The following is a 17216-nucleotide window of genomic DNA, read 5'->3' on the forward strand; positions in this document are numbered from 1 at the left end:
TATGTCAGCCTGAAGTGCTGCTCTGAGAGGGATAAAAAAGCCCCATGGTGCTCCGGATTACAGCAGCCAGCTCTATCGTACTGTGCAACCGCAGCTTGTCACATGTTAGAATCATACTTGTCACTAATATCATGACAATCGAGGGTCATTAATGCAGACATATCCAGTGGCTACAGCCTAGAGAGGCCATAACTGTGCTCATGGGTACAATGGGGAGTTACAAACCTCATACTGGCAGCGTCATCAAACAGAGTAAAGAATGCCCCTTGCAGGTGTTTTTCATATTTTATGTAGCAGGTGCCAATTTTTTTGTTGAAAGTAGCACACAATTGTTTAAACAGGGAATACATAGTATTTCCCGGTTGTCCTATTAGATGTGTCAAGCCAATCACTTCTGGGTTGTCTTGTTTGAAATGTCCTGTAGAAATTACAACTTTTATGTTGCTGTTGTAGCAGTGATCACTGTGACAAAGGTGTCAGAAAATAATTCATGTCATAGGCGTTTTGATCACAACCACTGACACGAGTGGCTTTGTCCGGAGTGCTACATCAAGGTACATTGTTGTCGGAGCAACAATAATCTGGTCGGTATCGGTGGCTTGTCCCAATGCTACATAAATAATACTTTTTTTTTATATTATTTGACATTATTTTATGTTATTATTTTATTACTGTAACACATTTTATAGACTGATTCCAGTATTATTAGATTCATTGGGCCTCATGCAAGAACCATTGGTATGGTATGAGCAGATTAATTTCTAAATTCTAAATTCATTCATAAATTCTATTGCGTACGAATTAATTATGGAGAAAATTCATGAGTGATCCAGACCTGTACCAGTCGTGCACAGAGAGAAACTTGTTGACTTACAGATCACAATGCCTTCATTTGAATGAATTTCAATAAAAATAAAAATTCTCTTCAGTTTAGCAATTTACTGAGAAGATGGAAAACATTTTTCTTCTTCTTTGGATTCATGATTCTATTAACATATTTTTGCATGGCAACTTCTACAGTTCTGTAGTTGCTCACTCTGTCAGCTTCCTCGAGGTCTTTATGCACAGCCTGGTCTCCGAAAAAGTTTGTTCCCATACAACTAAACTGCATTGTCAATTACTATTTGAGGGAAACGTATTTTCTCCTAGAATACACTTGTTTTTGACTTATCAAAAAAATAAATTTCTGATCAAAGTCCACAGAACTCTGCTAAGGAGGAGGTCGGGGTGGATGTGTGGGTCAAACAAACACAGGACTTTCATGCTGGAGACCGCTGTTTGTGTCCCATGTGAAGTCAATTAGAATTTACGTGAAATCTTTAACATTACGCATGTGACTTACGTAATAAACATAGGCTCCTTATTTGAAGTCAAACCAGGATATTTTACCAAACGTAACTAAGTAGTTTGTAGCCTTAAAATAACCAAGTAAATTTGTTGCGGGTTTGCTTTTTTTTCCAATTTAAAACGTTAATCATGTGTTTAAGGCATTGTAACATCTCATCTATATAATATTCTCCCATCAATCTCTTATCACATTGCCTTGAGCGCCTCCCATCAAAGTCATGGTCTGCTTTGCTTTAACTAGACTTTTTTTTTTGTATCTAATGCCGAGTTCACACTACACAACTTTAGTCCTGATTTTCTGCTCCCCGACAAAAGCCCCAGATCAGAGGTAAATCGGCGGCGGCTTGCCGCTCACACATTGGTGCTCGAGCATCAAAGACACGAGCCGAGAGGTTCGCCGATGCCTCGCAGGCACATTCTAGATATCTGGTGCTGTCGGGGACTCTGGCCACAAGGTACAGCCAATGAGAGCGCGAGAAACGGATTGAGGGGAAACCTGGGGGAGGGAGGGGATCATCTGTAACAATAGGAATTTACTGTATGTGTTGCATTTGCAACACGGAGCAAAGTTGTTGTTGCACTTAGAGGAATAAATACTAAAGAAGAGTGTGGAAACCGGTGGAAACAGGTTATTTTGTGAACATGTGCCAATGACAACATCAGCAATGTGTCCCGTATGGTATCACGTAATTTACGATGTATTTCTCAGGTGTGTTTTTGTGACAAAATGTAGTTTGGAGACCTCATCGGGGATTCCTCCTGGTGAAAGATCTTGTAGTGTGTGACTCCCTGTCGACTTCAAGACTCCCTATTACAAGACAGCAAGTAGTACTGTGAACTGACGACTTTGAAAGTCGTGTAATGTGAACTTAGCTTAACTTCATGTCAAACCATTCTTCATTTCTGCCACAGTACGTCTCTGCTCTCTACTCTTTGGTAACATTTTTGTGACCAAAACAAGTAGCTTAATGTAGCACTTCTTTGGGGCGCTCATTATGCTAATGCCGCTCACGACCACACACCTCGTCATGAACAGGTGACGCCCACCAGGTTGAAACAGATGTGGAACACTCATGACAAACCTCACAGAAAAAAAGTAATATTTTAAAATGTTCTTGCATGAGACCCAATGTATTTCAGTTTGGCTACTTTAGGCTACTTTATCGGGGGTACGGGTGCTGGCGGTGCCTTTGGAGGACTTATGGTACGTGTCCACAGGGGCATTTTTTTATCGCGAGGGATCGCCTCGCTTCCCAGCATTGGACTATTGACTGGCTGCAACTAGACACAAGGCACGAGGCACCTGATTGGACAAAAGCTTCCCCTTGTGGCCTGCTGCTGCTCCCAGCTTTCAAACCGGAAACGATATGGCGGCTCGGTTGGAAACTTTCTTCTCTTATTCACAAAAAATAGTTCACCGAAATGCGTTTCTGAAAACATTTAATGCAAGAAAAAGCTGAATCTCTCTTTATTTTGTATCGACAAGGCTTAGTTTAAAAGTTTCTTGGGAGTTTCCAGAAGCGGCGAATCGCGTCGGACGCCCGTGATTTGCATAAAACAGCCTGGACCTCAAATTTATGCAAATGAGGAGCGGGCAACTTGACAGTCCGTCTCTGGAATCGCACTGCCACGCTACCAGAATGCATTGCACGGCTGCTTACATAGACATAGAATGGGAAGCGTGGAAAGGACGGAGTCTGTGGACACGTACCTTTAGACTTTTGATCTATCTTCTAAAATCCAAGCTATGGCCCCTTAATGATATAAAAATGTATATCTACCATGCAAGGATTCAATGGTAGGACACCAAGTCACAGTATATTCTGCTGACTAATGCTCATGTTCCAGAGGCAACGCTTTGAGGTGATTTAGTACTTTTTAAGGACGTTTTCATTCATTAGTTGCTGTGATTTTGTCCCACTTGTGATTCCTATGACTACTACAAGCAGCGTTGCTTGTTCAAGAGGCAAATAAGTGACATCACCTTAAGACAATGCAGCACTTGGGGCTTCCCTCTGAGAGAAGGCCGACTCATACAGCCATATTCACACAGTCTTAAGACATCTGTAGAGTAAACTGATCACTGTATGCTGGAACCATAAACTGGAGTAAACTGCACACTGGTGAAAGGGTATTACAAAGGAGGGAACTCAAAATAAAATGTGATTTCTAAGTCTGACTTGGACAGCTGCAATTCAGTTCAGCAATTCAACTTTTTACTATATACTGTAGGGTGAAATACTACAATAAGAGGCTTGTTTTGAGGCCTTGTTGATGCAGGGGAAGCGTCTTTTGTTCTGTGTAAAAAAAAAAATTGTAATACACAATCACTTTGATTCACAGTCCCCTGCTTTTCTGTGGAGTATTCAGCAAAAATATCCATTTTTATTCCCATCTGTCTAATCCCACCAAATCAGCAGCGAGGGTATAAACACAATGGATTCGCACATACTCCGATGCTCTTCTGGCACAAGGAACACTGAAACCAAGGGTAGAAATACTATACTCGAATGCATTAGTCAGATGAGGTTTTGTTGTCGGCTGTTTTTGTCAGCAGTAATGTTATTTACATTGTTAAGTATGTACAGTAGAGAATCTCCCAGAGATGTTAGGTTCTGTAAAGCTGCAATGGGGGTACTCCTTTAAATTCCTCACATTGGAAAAGTCCTTAGATGAAGAGCCAAATAAGTCAGCGTTGAAGTGTTTTGAATGTTTAATAATCAACTTGCTGCTGTATTGCGAGTCTCGACTCCGTCACTGTACCAGGAGTATCAATAATCCACTTTCTGGAGCTATGGATGTACACAACACGCAAACTCAAAGTCATTAAAGAAGCAAGATTTGAAAAAAATCATTAAATCATAGATGGACATTATGGTTCTTCATCATAAGGACTGAATTTCTCACACAAATCAGGACTTTAAATACAGTAAATCTTTTTTTTTTTCATCATAAAGGTATTCGTTGAGAAAGTCGAGTGTTAAATGAACTGTACAAGCTTGTATTATTTTTGTTGTTGTTGAAAATATAGTTTATACCAGTGTGTTTTGCTGTTTTTTTATCTTACAGAATCATGTACACTTGGTGTCTGCATTAAGATTGGGTGATATCCTGATCATTGGAGAGAAGAGAAGAAGAGCGTAGAGGGGAAGAAGAGAGGAGAGGGAAAGAAACAGATGGAGAAGAGAAGAGAAGAGAAGAGAAGAGGAAAAAAGTTGTCCAGTGCCATTGTTGCCCTCAGTGAAGACGCTGCACTCCGTACCTCGGCTCTCTTCTATCCCGCACCTCAATCTGGAGAAAACAAGACAGATCATTCTTATTGTACTGATTTAGCAGCCTGGTGTCCTAGAAATTACGTTCTCATACAACGAAACTGCATTCTCAATTATGTTTTGAGGGATATACATTTTCTCCTAGATTGCATTTGTTTTTGATGTATCACAAATATGCATCAAATGAAAGTCTGTGGAAGTCCGCGTGAGGTCGGGTTGGATGTGTGGATCCAAAAGTCAACGTTGACTTATTTGAACGTCATATTAACGTTATCATTACATACTTAAATTAACTTACATAAAAAGTACTTATTTTAAGGCAAATAATGATATTTTATGTAACCTAACAAAGGTTACGATATTGTAACCCCAGTTCCATAAGCACAGGTGGAGCCTTCTACTGGACTCTATGGGTAATACTCTCCTCCAATCACACGCACGCGTTCACCCACTGAGATTTGCATAAACGTAGCCAGCCAATCAGGACGTACCTATCGAACGCATGCGTTACCACAGTATATAAGGCAACGTCCACCGCTGTCTGCATCCTACACCCTCTGCAGTGAGCAGGAGCAACAAGGCCCTCTTGGTCATTCTAGCTCACACCAATAAGTATTGAATTAGTAAACAACTAGTATACTAATAGTACATGGATATTAGTATACTTACTATATAAAGTATACTTTGGGGAAATATACTTGAACTTTACTTAAGTATACTTCATAAAATAAACTTGAAGTATACCACTTTTTTCATAAGGGTTGTTTTGTCCCTGAAAACCTAAAATGTAAGTTAAATTTACTTTTGAACAGAGCAAAATAAAAATAAATTGTATCACTTAGTGCACTTCATTTTTTGTCAATATTTAGTTTAAATTCAATATGTAGCTACACAGCAGTGTAAAACAGCTAGCTTGTTTTTGAGTAGGCCTTTATTAGTTCACATAAAACTCACAATAGTTCATATACAGTATGTCATATGTGACATATGGGTGGCTGTGGGTGAATACTACTAGCAGGACAAAAGATCCCTCCACTACCACTGTCAGCTAATGACGCTGGGTACTGCATTATGCTCAAAAACTAATGAGGCTTTACACAGGCACACGTGTATGTATTCCACAAATATAATGCACACGAAATGTATAAAGCAAAAGTCAACTTACCCTTGACACAGCAAAATCTGCAAGGACAAAAAAAAGAACAAAAGTGTTAGCATAGACACAGTGAGGCAAGAACAGAAAAAGTGCATAGTTCTGTAAAACATGAATCTGCTTATGTAAGTATGAGTTAAGCATTTAGGACATCGCTCAATGGTAAAAAAAAAAAAAAAACATACACTTTTAACCTATGTCCACCTTCAGTGCACATTTGTAATTTATTTAAAGGGATAGTTTGGGTGTTTTTAAGTGGGGTTGTATGAGGTACTTCTCCATAATCGGGGTACCGGCACGGGTGCAAAGCAATACAGTGCTGTGGACGGGGCCAGCAGCAAAACATATTTTAGCCACCTAAAAGAAAGGCTCACCTAAAACAAGACTCAGACAAAACCAGAGTATATGTCTGGTCTGTGAATTTGTGGCTAAATTGTTACACAGATAGTCAGTGGTCATTTTTATATTGTTAAATCCAGCGGTACATGTCCACCAGGTCATGCATATGTCTGCATACTACTGAGGAACGCAATATGCAGTATGTACTGTATACTGCATACTGCGTTCGTCAGTATATGTTGTAGGCGGTTTCGAACACAGCCAAAAACATTATAGATACGTTTCATTTTCAGTTCAGTTCCCCGTCGGAAAATATTCTAAATATAGTGTACACTTCAATGGATATCAATTTTTTTTATACAACCCCACTTCAAAACACCCTAACTATCCCTTTAATTTGTTTCTCATTGTTGATTTATGTATTTTTGACAGTATATTTTAATAGAAATCCACTTATATTTGTCTTATTATTGACCTAATGCTGATGCAGTTTTTTTGTTCACCCATGTCACTTAAATGAACAACAAATGCTTTCATGGGCTGTCCATTGGTTGTCACACAGTTTTGTTTTATCAGTTGATATAAAGACGCTAGAGGAACATTTATTTCTATGAAATAAATGTGAACGAAGCATTATATGCATTGAATGTGTAAAATCACCGCCACTGTCAATGAGGTTAATCAGATAAAAACAGAGACACGCCCACGCTCTGGAATATCTCCAGTTACCATGGAAACCATCATGGAGATAGACCGTCGGAGAACCAAGACATCTTATGTCTCTTTTCTCTCTCTTTATCTCTCAGTCTCTTCCTCTCACTCCTCCTCTCTCCTTTACTCTGTATGTATATCTCTCAGTCTACTATGTCTCCTGTCATAGATCTTTCTCTATCTCTTTCACCCTCGCTCTGGTTCTTTTTCTGTTGTTGCACATTGAGTCAAATCAAACACATAATCCTTATGTGAGGAGAATTTGTATTGTTTGGCATTGTATCTTTTTTACTCTTGGCCCTCAACTGCCTTCTTCTGCCGTTCCTGTCCTCCTCTTCCTCTCTTTTCATACAGCTGAAACAATGCAATTCAAGCGTCCTGATGCAACATCATGCAAACTGTCAAAAAAAACCTCTGGAGGCTGGAGGACGTTCTCCCACTCTTGAATACAGCACTGGAAGCAATTTGGCTGGAGTTGCTGAGGTCAGGTTGGAGTGTAGTCATTTTTCAACTGGGCCAATATTGTTCATAATAATGGCCTCACAGTTAAAGGGCCAGTGTAGAGCATTCAGGAGTATTAGCAGAAATGGAATATAATATTCATAACTATGTTTTCATTAGTGTATAATCACCTGAAACTAAGAATCGTTGTGTTTTCGTTAGCTTAGAATGATCTCTTCATATCTACAGCGGGTCCTCTTCACCGAGTCCGCCATATTGCACCGCCATGTTTCTACAGTAGCCCAGAATGGACAAACACTGGCTCTGGCGAGAGGCTTTCACGTTTTTACGTTACCTATCCGTTATTATCCGATTACAATCCGATCACCCAAAACGCATTTTAATTCCAGGTGTAAAGGGGATCTTTGATGATATTATGGATTTCTACAACCACTGATGATCATGTTAACAGCTGCAGTGCGTTCCACAGCTGTTGGAACGCACCAGAAAGGTGCTTAAGGAATGGCTCATTAGCACAATAACACGGCCGGTTTGAATGTTTATGATAAAGTGGATCTATAAGTATGAAGTGAAATTAAATGTGTGAGAGGCATCATTAAACGTATAATGATGCACCTCTCACATTTAATTTCTGCAACCTGGCTTCAATTCACCATCTCACCACCTGCGTCGCCAATTTCCCCCTTAAGTTTGGTTTTATAGATCACAGCTTTTGCTTGGGAAGTGACATAAGCCTCTACACCCACGGTCACCTGACATCCCCTCCCACCTACACACCTGCACTTTCCTCGGCAGAGTCCCACTTGGGGGGTATCACCTGACCAGACATTATCAAACCACTTGGCGAGGGCGGCTTCAGCCAGAGGTGCTTTCCCTGGTGCGCATTCGTTTTTCATTCAGAGAAAATGACTTTCTTTTTCCTGTCATGATTTCAATGTGCATGCAGCACCAGCCTCGGGGAGACAGGTGGAAGGCAGATAAGTTACAGCAAGGAAAAGTATCAAGGGAGTAAAGTAAAAAACAAAAATTTAATTAAAGCAGCAAGTGGCGATGAACGGGCCCTCGCTCCTTCTCGCGGGTCGGGGGTACTGGCGGGACGCTGATTGATGCAGCCAGGTACAATGAAACAAGAGTCTACGATAAACGGTCCATTAGTACTGAAAGGGGGAAGGGCTAAAGTGTAGGGGGCGGGGAACACGTCACTAATGAAAGATGATGTCCCTTATGAGTCCAGAGATGCCCTCCGACAAACAGTTCATGCGTTATGAAAAGGGTGTAGCTAAATGTTAGGGGCGGTGATAACCTTCACCAATGAAACAGGCAAGCTCCGCTGGGTGCAATGTCGCTTCCCGCAATACTCTACGGTAAACGGTTCATGAGTTATGAAAGGGGGCATGGCTAATGTGTAGGGGGCGGGGATAATGCCTATGGAAAGGAGGCTGGGTCACGCTTCATCAACACGTCATATTTTTGGGGTATAACACATGCGCAGGAAAATCTGGTCTGCACTCGCAGAAATTGAGCCAATCGCAACGCCGTCCACAGCTTCAGTTACACTGCGCATGTGTTATACTCCGTACCTCAAGACCGATGTCTGCCCATGAACCAGCCTCCTTTCCATAGGCCTTAAAATGAAACAGGGATTATCTGCTGATTGCAATGATACCCCCCATAAGAGTCTACGACAAACGGTTCGTGAGTTATGAAAGGGGCGTAGCTAAATATTAGGGGCGGTGATAACCTTCACCAATGAAACACGCAAGCTCTGCCGGGTGCAATTTCGCTTTCCGCAAGACTCTAGGACAAACGGTTCATGAGTTATGAAAGGGGGCGTGGCTAATGTGCAGGGGGCGGGGATAAACATACCAATGAAATAGGAACTCTCTACTGAGTGCATTGACACCTTCCACAAGAGTCTACGACAAACGGTTCATGTCTTGGGGCTGGGCTATGAGTCTATATTGGCATGTAAATGACCTCAGGCCTGGACCGCCATCATGGCTGAGAAATTCGGAGCAGATTTGACATAGTATGCTGAAGAAACAACAACTTCCTTTGCGAATCACGCCAAATGGCCGCCATGCTATGTCAACGCTGTTCAACAAAAACTTTCAATCTTCACAATAATGCATCATCGAGGTCTTAAGCTTTTTGATACATATAAGCGGTTGATCACTGTCACCATGATCACTATAAGCGGTTTCTCCACAGTACTAGCATTATATCAGAGTTTAGGTTAGCGACACTCCAGCAACCCCAGCGAGCCAAACTAAGACTTGAGATAGCGTTGGGTTTCCCAACCTCATCATTAGTCCTCATCCTCAAAGCCTTTTCTCTTGTATAAATGAAACATACCATTTGAAGATACAAACAATGAAGCATAAATCTAACCTCTGTGTTGCTTATCCAAGTATGTTTGAGTGAAAAGATATTGTTTTACCCTGCAATGCAGGAACAATACCGCTCCTTATTTCCATATCTTCTACATGGATCATTGGTAGGTGAGGATGCTGACTTCAGTTTCATTATTCCTATACAAACCTTTGTTGTCTGTCTGCAAATCATCGAGATAGAAATCTGTCTGCCGGTTGCCCAGGACGAAGGCCAGGAAGGAGAGGATGAGAGCATCCAGTATGCCCATGATGGCCAGCATATAGGCCCAGCGTACAGAGCAGTCGCCCAGGGAGTATTTCCCCGTTTGCTCCCCGCACATGTCTCGGATCACCTCGGCGTCCCATCCGTCGGGGAAGATCATGCAACCCAGCACCAGGCATACTCCTGCAGAATGTCACATAGGAGGGAAGAAGCGGGGTTAAAGTAAGAACTGGGATTGGGGAGTGTGATATGTGGGGTACGAAGACAGAGATTATAGGCAGCGCCGGTCAAATATAAAACAATATTCTGTTACTCTAATGCCTATTTCTCGCATAAAATGTTTCAGAAACATATTTTAGTGTACTGTTTAGCTGTGAAATGAGAAAGTTTGTGACCTGGCATACCATAACCATAATGAGATCAGTTGAAGAAATACCAAGCACCACCCACCAGCCTGAGCAAACTTTCTCATTCTCCTGTCACAGGCTAGATTTTTTAAAGCCTGAAAACGGAGCCACGAGGAGGTGCAGAAGTCTAGTTTTCGCTCAGAACACTTGAATTACAATATGCTGAAAGGTTATTATGGAATTTTAGCCCAATGATGCAAAAAATATTCTGCCTACTGCCGCGTAAACTTCACTACCTTAAAGGGACTGTTTGTAACTTTTTAAGCGTATAAATGTACCGGGTCGGGACTCATGCATGCTTGCGTATGCGCGCTGCTCGCGTATGCGCACGCTCGCGTGTGGCTGAAGTCTCTACTCCTCTGCTTGCCTTCACTCAGACAGAGCGCGCGTTCTCGCGTACTCAATCCACCTCTAGACATGATCACGCGCTCACTCCACACTGCAGAAGAGTTAGTTTATCTCTGAGAATATCTAGTGAATGTACAGTGGACGTTTGTGCAGAAAGAAATGCTGCAGCTCCTCCAGACCAACAGAGGTTTTCCGTGTCTTGTGAAGTGACGGAGCTCCGCAGCGAGAAACGTTACCGTCCCGTTACCGACCGGGTGCCGGTGTCTCCTCTGTTCTCTCCGGCTGCGGGCGGAGACGAGAACGTTACTCGCTGCGGAGCTCTGCTGCCTCAGCCTGCGATGAAGCAGGAAAAGCCAACACTAGGATCAGCATTGATTCATGGAGAGACCTTCGTCTGGTCAGCTAACATTACTGCCAAGGGGCTGAAATATAGAGTGATATTGTGCTTTCAGTTGATGTGTGTCGCCTCACTGTTTTGAGCGATGCTCGTTCATGTCTATTTAGAGCGAGCAAGCGTGAGCTCGACGCTGACTTTCGTTGATTTAACGGCCAAAGGTGTCGCTGTTAACAAGCATTTCTGAAAGTTACAAATAGTCCCTTTAAGTATCCTTAAATTTTTTTTCAGAGTTTTGATCCTCTCCCTTCATGGTCGTTCAGTTTAGATTGTAGACTATAGAACTTTGAGCAGGCTTTAGCTACTTTCCATTGGCAACACTGGCAAGCTTGCTACGTGGCTACATTCAGGAAAAATAGTGAAAGAAAAATGGCGACATGTGTGGATGAGATTGACACAGCTGCACAAGTTGTTGCAGAAATAACTCTTAAAAGTGTCATATTTTTTTATTAATTGAAGTTAACTGCTTGTAGCAACCACATCCGCAGCTATCAACTGATAATGACGTGGGCGGGACATCCCTTGCTACTCATTGGTTAGGGCAAAACTGTATGTGAATGCCAACAGCTCTCCAGGTGTAGAGGGGTTAACAGGGAGGCAGTAGAAAGATAGATGGAATACATACACCGTATAGGTTATTTACCCGGAGACAATCGAGTATGAGACAGAATTTAAAACACACAGGTCACACACAAACCTGCATGCACTCACACCCACACACAAAAGTGAGTGCACACACACACAGCCACAGACACGTACAGTACAAAGCCCTCCAGGGAATTACATACATGCAATTTCGACAGTACAACAAAAATGGTAATCTATACTTTTACACCTCTGCTCATTCATCAAAGTGAGCATCACTGGGGAGCTGATTGTGCCATATTCCTTGCTCACCAGCACTGTTTAAACAGCAGTCAGCCTGGGCCTGAGGGGCTGTAAGCAAAGCAGTGGGCTCCACTGGGAGATGGGGAACATACGTGGCAGACGTCACACCAGATCTTCATTGTAGACCAGACATGTCTTTTCCACGGGCAACATCACTTGTGATACACATGAAAAGTCAGACAGATTTGGCTGAGTTGGTGATTATCACGCTTCGGTCCAATAAATGTATTATATAAAATAAAAGATTCAACGTCCATTGGTGTGCAATTGTGAATATTTTACGTGCCATGTGTGTCTATTGAAGGATGTTGGGCAGCATTCAAATATAATAGCTGCTGTATGGAATGAGGTGTATGAATTTTTGGGGGGTTTTCAGTCGGGATGCACCGATACTGGATTGGATATCGGCCGATACTGACTCAAATAGCTGGGTCGGGTTTCTGTGACAATGAGGCTGATCTATTCAATTCAGTTCTATGTTTCTATACCATATACATTATATACTGGAATATGAATTCCTGGTTAAGTTTTGATCAATTTGTTGCTGCATTAAAAAGGTTTACACTTGAGTTGTTGGTGTACAATTTATGATTTGAATAATAAATTCAAATTAAAGCAGATAGGGTACTGGCCGGACGCTGGTTGTCACAGTCAGGCACAATGAAACAGGAACTCTGCTGAGTCCAATGATGACTTCTTTACTGTCTACGAGACACAGTTCAGGGGTTATGACAAGGGGCGGGGCTAAAGTTTATTGGCGGGACTATCAGTTGGTATTGGCATGTAAATGACCTCAGACCTGGACCGTCATCATGGCTGAGAAATTTGGGGCAGATTTTACCAAATGCGCTGAAGTTACAACAACTTCCTGTTTTATGGCGAAAGGCGCTTTTTTGCTGCCACGTCACCAATGTTGCATAAAAACATTTGATAACTTTTAATCACAAGGGTCTTTTGATGGTCCTGTCCACATTTCAAGTCGATCTGTTTAAATCTGTAGGAGGAGTTTGTTGAAGTACATGGCCTGTAAAATGCTAAAAATGGCCGGAAATGGCACATTGAATTAAAAATGGCTGACTTCCTGTTGGGTTTTGGGTATACCTCCGAGAGGCTTTTTTGCGCATCTCCACATGTTACATCTGCCTACCAAATTTCATACATGTATGTGAAACCTGAACGAGGGGCTAAATTTTTCTAATTGTGTAGGGAGCACTAGCGAGCCATTTTGCAACACCCAAGCCAGAAACCCTTAAAATAAAAAAATTTACACCGCATCTGATAAGTGTTCTAAGTTCTTCTGTTTACTCTGTTACTGTCTATGAGGGACACGGGATTGTTTTCCCCAAAAAGGGGGGCGTGGTCATGCGAGCATACTCTGGATGATGTATTGTCGGTTTGATGTATACGCAAATTAAAGTGAAATGATTTATGGAGACAAACATTTTTTTGAGATTTTGTGCCTTTATTGGACAGTTTACAGGTATAAAAATTGGCAGGAAATTCAGGGGTAGTGTGGTGTATGACAAAGGTCTCAGGCAAGAATTGAACAGGGGACGTTGGCATGAAAATGTTACGCTTGTAGGGTTCTGAGGGTGATGGATATGAGTGTATTACCCTGTCACATTAGTGATTCCCTCTGAAGACCCTGTCTGTCTCCCACCAGCCATCCATCATGAGAAAATGGTGGGTGGTGAACTCATGGCAAAAGATGAGGGGGGATATCAGATTAGTCACCACCTCTCAGTAGCAAAGCAGAACACCATGCAAATATGAGGAGACCGCTCCTCTGACAAAATGATTGCAGGCGTAATGAGAGAATGTAATGAGAAAGAGTATAAAGACGATAATACAGTAAGTAATGAGAGAATAGGAGGGCGATGGAAGTAATCATCGTGGGAAATCATCATGTTATTAGCTCCTTTTATGACCATTATACAAGATATTAACATAGATGAGAGATGATAAAATCATTAACTAAGTAATGAGAGTCAGGTAACATGTTTTATGGGTTTTTGATGAATGTTTCCCCATCTGGCATGGAACTTGTCCACAGTTATTGAGTGGGGGCTTTTTGAGAATGTGGATGCAGAGCTACTGGAAGAATCCTGATGGTTACAGTAAATGTTATTAACTCGTTTTTGTTTTTTTCAATACTACAGTATATGTGATGGAGCAAACACACATTTTGTTCACCAGCCTAAAACTCATAAGGAGTTATGGTGTGTTTGCATATGAATAAATAACATTTTCTTGACTTTCAAATCATGTTTTGGCATTCAATTAAATGAAATTAAAACTATGTGGTTACATTAAATGTGATGGAACATACTCTGGTTTCATATTCATACTCTGGCCATTAGTTTAGTCGGTAATTGCAAAATTGTACTCAATAAAGTCATTGCTAAGATTTTGGAACAGGGCAGCACTGCTAAAAATAGGTCCAACCAACACCTTCTCATACTCTGCCGCTTTAGGCATCAAACCCACTTAGTTAGGTTTAGGAAAAAAAACGACATGGTTGGTCTCCAAAGCTACTACTTTTGCAAAGTGAAAATGAAACAGGACGTTGTGAAAAGCTCCATTCTCGGTCTCATGTTACTAATCAGACTGTAAACAATGACCGGCGCACAGAAGAGGAAGTCTTGGCTCGAATACTAGCTGGCTACACCGGAACCCCAGAAATATTGACCCTCGCCCCCAGAGGCTAAAACGTTGTCAGACCGATAGCCGATGGGTTCCGAGATTGGTTATAAACTCGGGAACAACTGTAGATTCTGCGTTTTTTCACAAATAAACTCGTGAAATAACAGTTGAGTTCGACCAAAGCACACTTGGTGATTGTTGGTAAGGGTAACGACGACGGTTTTAACCTGGTGTTGCAGATCTCCAGCATCTTTTCACAGCTTTTCAGTACTTAATGCTAGTGGGGCTGGTCCGCCTTGCTGGGGATTTCCTATTTCCTATTTTTTTTTTTTTTTGCAAGCTAGTCAATTGGGAATTTAAGTTATAGTTTGTAGCAGTTTTTGCCTTATTTGTTTGTCGATTTTGGCCCCATCGACATCGACTAATGTTTCATTAATCATATTTGTTCACAGGACATGAACATGTAGGTTATACTGATAAATTGCAGCACCCTCGTTCTCAACCCCCTCTTCCCTGTGATGTGTGTCAGCTCATCCAGATGCTCTCCACATAGTTTTCATGTTCATACAGCTTATAAGGCGCGGCGCCGTCATGAATCCCCATTATGAATCTCCCAGAAAACCTGATATGGAGAGGGCAGAGAAGAGTACCGGCAGTTTACACAAGAAAAAGTCACGGTACACCGAGGAGTAAAATGTAGAAGTGCAGGTATGTTGTACCGGCGAGTTCCGAACCACTTCGAGCACTGGGTATATCAATACATAGCATTACATAGGAAAACCCTGTCTTTGTGTCCTGCAGGGCAGTATGACAGCAATGACCGTGTGACTCCGTGCCCTCTCCTCTATCCGCTCTTCTCCTCCATCTTCAACTCAAATGTTTAAGTGGGCAAAAGAGGGCTAAAAATAACCCCCACCTTCCCACAGCCCAGGAAAAGCCCTTTTGAAGTTGTTGGGGTTTTTCCTCTTCCTTCCTCCCTTCCACTCTCTCAAGACACTGCATTCTGAAATTGGAGGGGAGGAACTTCAAAGGCGGCAAGAGGGGGGATCGAACAGAGGTGGGAGGATGGGAGGGAGCGAGAAGACACAGAGAGAGCTGAAGAATGAAAGGGGAAAACGAGTCGTATATGAAGAAGGAGAAAGCAAGCAAGATGGCAAACTGCCGCTCCACTCCATTATTTCCTTTCTCTCTCATCTCATGAGTACATCACTTCCTGTCATTTCTTTTCATCCCAGCATTCACAGCCCGTCAGCTGTTAGAATCAAAGCAGATCAAACTAGAAAAAACATTTTTGAAATACGTTGCCAGGACTGTCTGTGATCCAACTAGGTAAAATGACTGTGAACCAATTTATTTATAGTGCCCTGAAGTTATTTATAGGCTTATTACATAACCATTTTGTCAGACTTTTCTTATCTACATGTCCACACAGATCCTTTTCTTCATTCCAGACAAACAGCCAAAAAATTATTATATAAGATCTCTAAAAATACCACCAGTGCACTATATATAAGGGTGAAGTATTTTTGATGGGAGCAGTTCCAGACTCCACATTATTCCTCCTGAGCAGCTTGACTCTGTGCGTGCAGCCTGATCGCATGAAAAGGCGTGTGAATGACCACAGTGATGCGCAAGGCAAAAGCGTGTAAGAATGCTCTTTTTGTCAATTTAATGCCATGAAGTCTTTGCTGAATGCGATGTAATGATGTAGAATAAAAAGGGTGACAGACCGCTAATGGCGTGCGGGAGGTGAGGTGTATGGGTCCAACAAACAACGGACTTTCAACCTTGAGACCCGCGTTTTGTTTGGAAATCACATTAGCGATGTCTGTCATGTGTTTTATGGTGACATTTGTCAGAACTTTTCCGTACTGATGTTCCGTTGTTTCCAAATTTATTTTACTTAGTTTACGTAGCCCAACCATGATGTCTTTCCTAAACCTAAGTGGTTTTGTTGCCTAAACCTAAGTGAGTACGGTTTTGTCGCCCTCTGCTGGAAGGCTACTGCACCTTCATACATACGTGTAATATTCCAAAAGTTCTCATCCCAGCTTATCACATACTGTCGCTTTGTCACGCCCCTTGGCGTCACTTTAGGTTTAGGCAACAAAACCACTTAGTTAGGTTTAGGAAAGAACTACATAGTTGGGCTTAAAACTACAAAATTTCCATCCATCCATCCATCCATCCATCCATTTGCTTCCGCTTATCCGGGCCGGGCCATGGGGGCAGCAGGCTTAACAGGGAATTCAAGACATCCCTCTCCCCAGCAACATTTACCAGCTCTTCCTGAGGGACCCCGAGGCATTCCCAGGCTAGACCAGACCAGATATATAATCTCTCCAGTATGTTCTGGGTCTATAGGGACTCTTACCCTTTGGCCATGCCAATGGGTAAAAATAATGGGTATATAATTTTTGCCCACTGATGCAAAAAAAAATTCTGCGTACTACAGGTGATGTGTCGATGCCTGCAGTTGTAAGCATCAAATCCAGAAAATAAGAACACTGGTTAAATTGTTGACCTTTTATGTTGAGATTATATATATATTATATAATTACTGTGGCCATGGCATATAGCTTCCAGTGGAGAATTGCATGGCATCCTGTTATTTTAGAAAATGTTCAACCCATTTAAAAAGGCCTGTAAGTCTAAAA

At 41.9% G+C, this 17216-nt stretch overlaps 1 protein-coding gene across 1 annotated transcript in view; it reads right to left on the minus strand.

The window, feature by feature from the left end:
- Positions 1 to 331: 331 nt before the first annotated feature.
- LOC141772222 (LHFPL tetraspan subfamily member 4 protein-like) overlaps positions 332 to 17216 on the minus strand; it is a 35043-nt gene continuing 18158 nt past the window's right edge. The window contains exons 3-5 of the mRNA XM_074642994.1: positions 9826 to 10062; positions 5785 to 5801; positions 332 to 4638 (exon numbers count right to left, since the gene is read on the minus strand). Of these exons, the coding sequence (XP_074499095.1) occupies positions 4585 to 4638; positions 5785 to 5801; positions 9826 to 10062 (308 nt within the window). The 3' untranslated portion in view covers positions 332 to 4584. The remainder of the gene's footprint in view (positions 4639 to 5784; positions 5802 to 9825; positions 10063 to 17216) is intronic.

The sequence above is a fragment of the Sebastes fasciatus genome, chromosome 8 (genome assembly GCF_043250625.1).
Source record: "Sebastes fasciatus isolate fSebFas1 chromosome 8, fSebFas1.pri, whole genome shotgun sequence".
NCBI lineage: Eukaryota > Metazoa > Chordata > Actinopteri > Perciformes > Sebastidae > Sebastes > Sebastes fasciatus.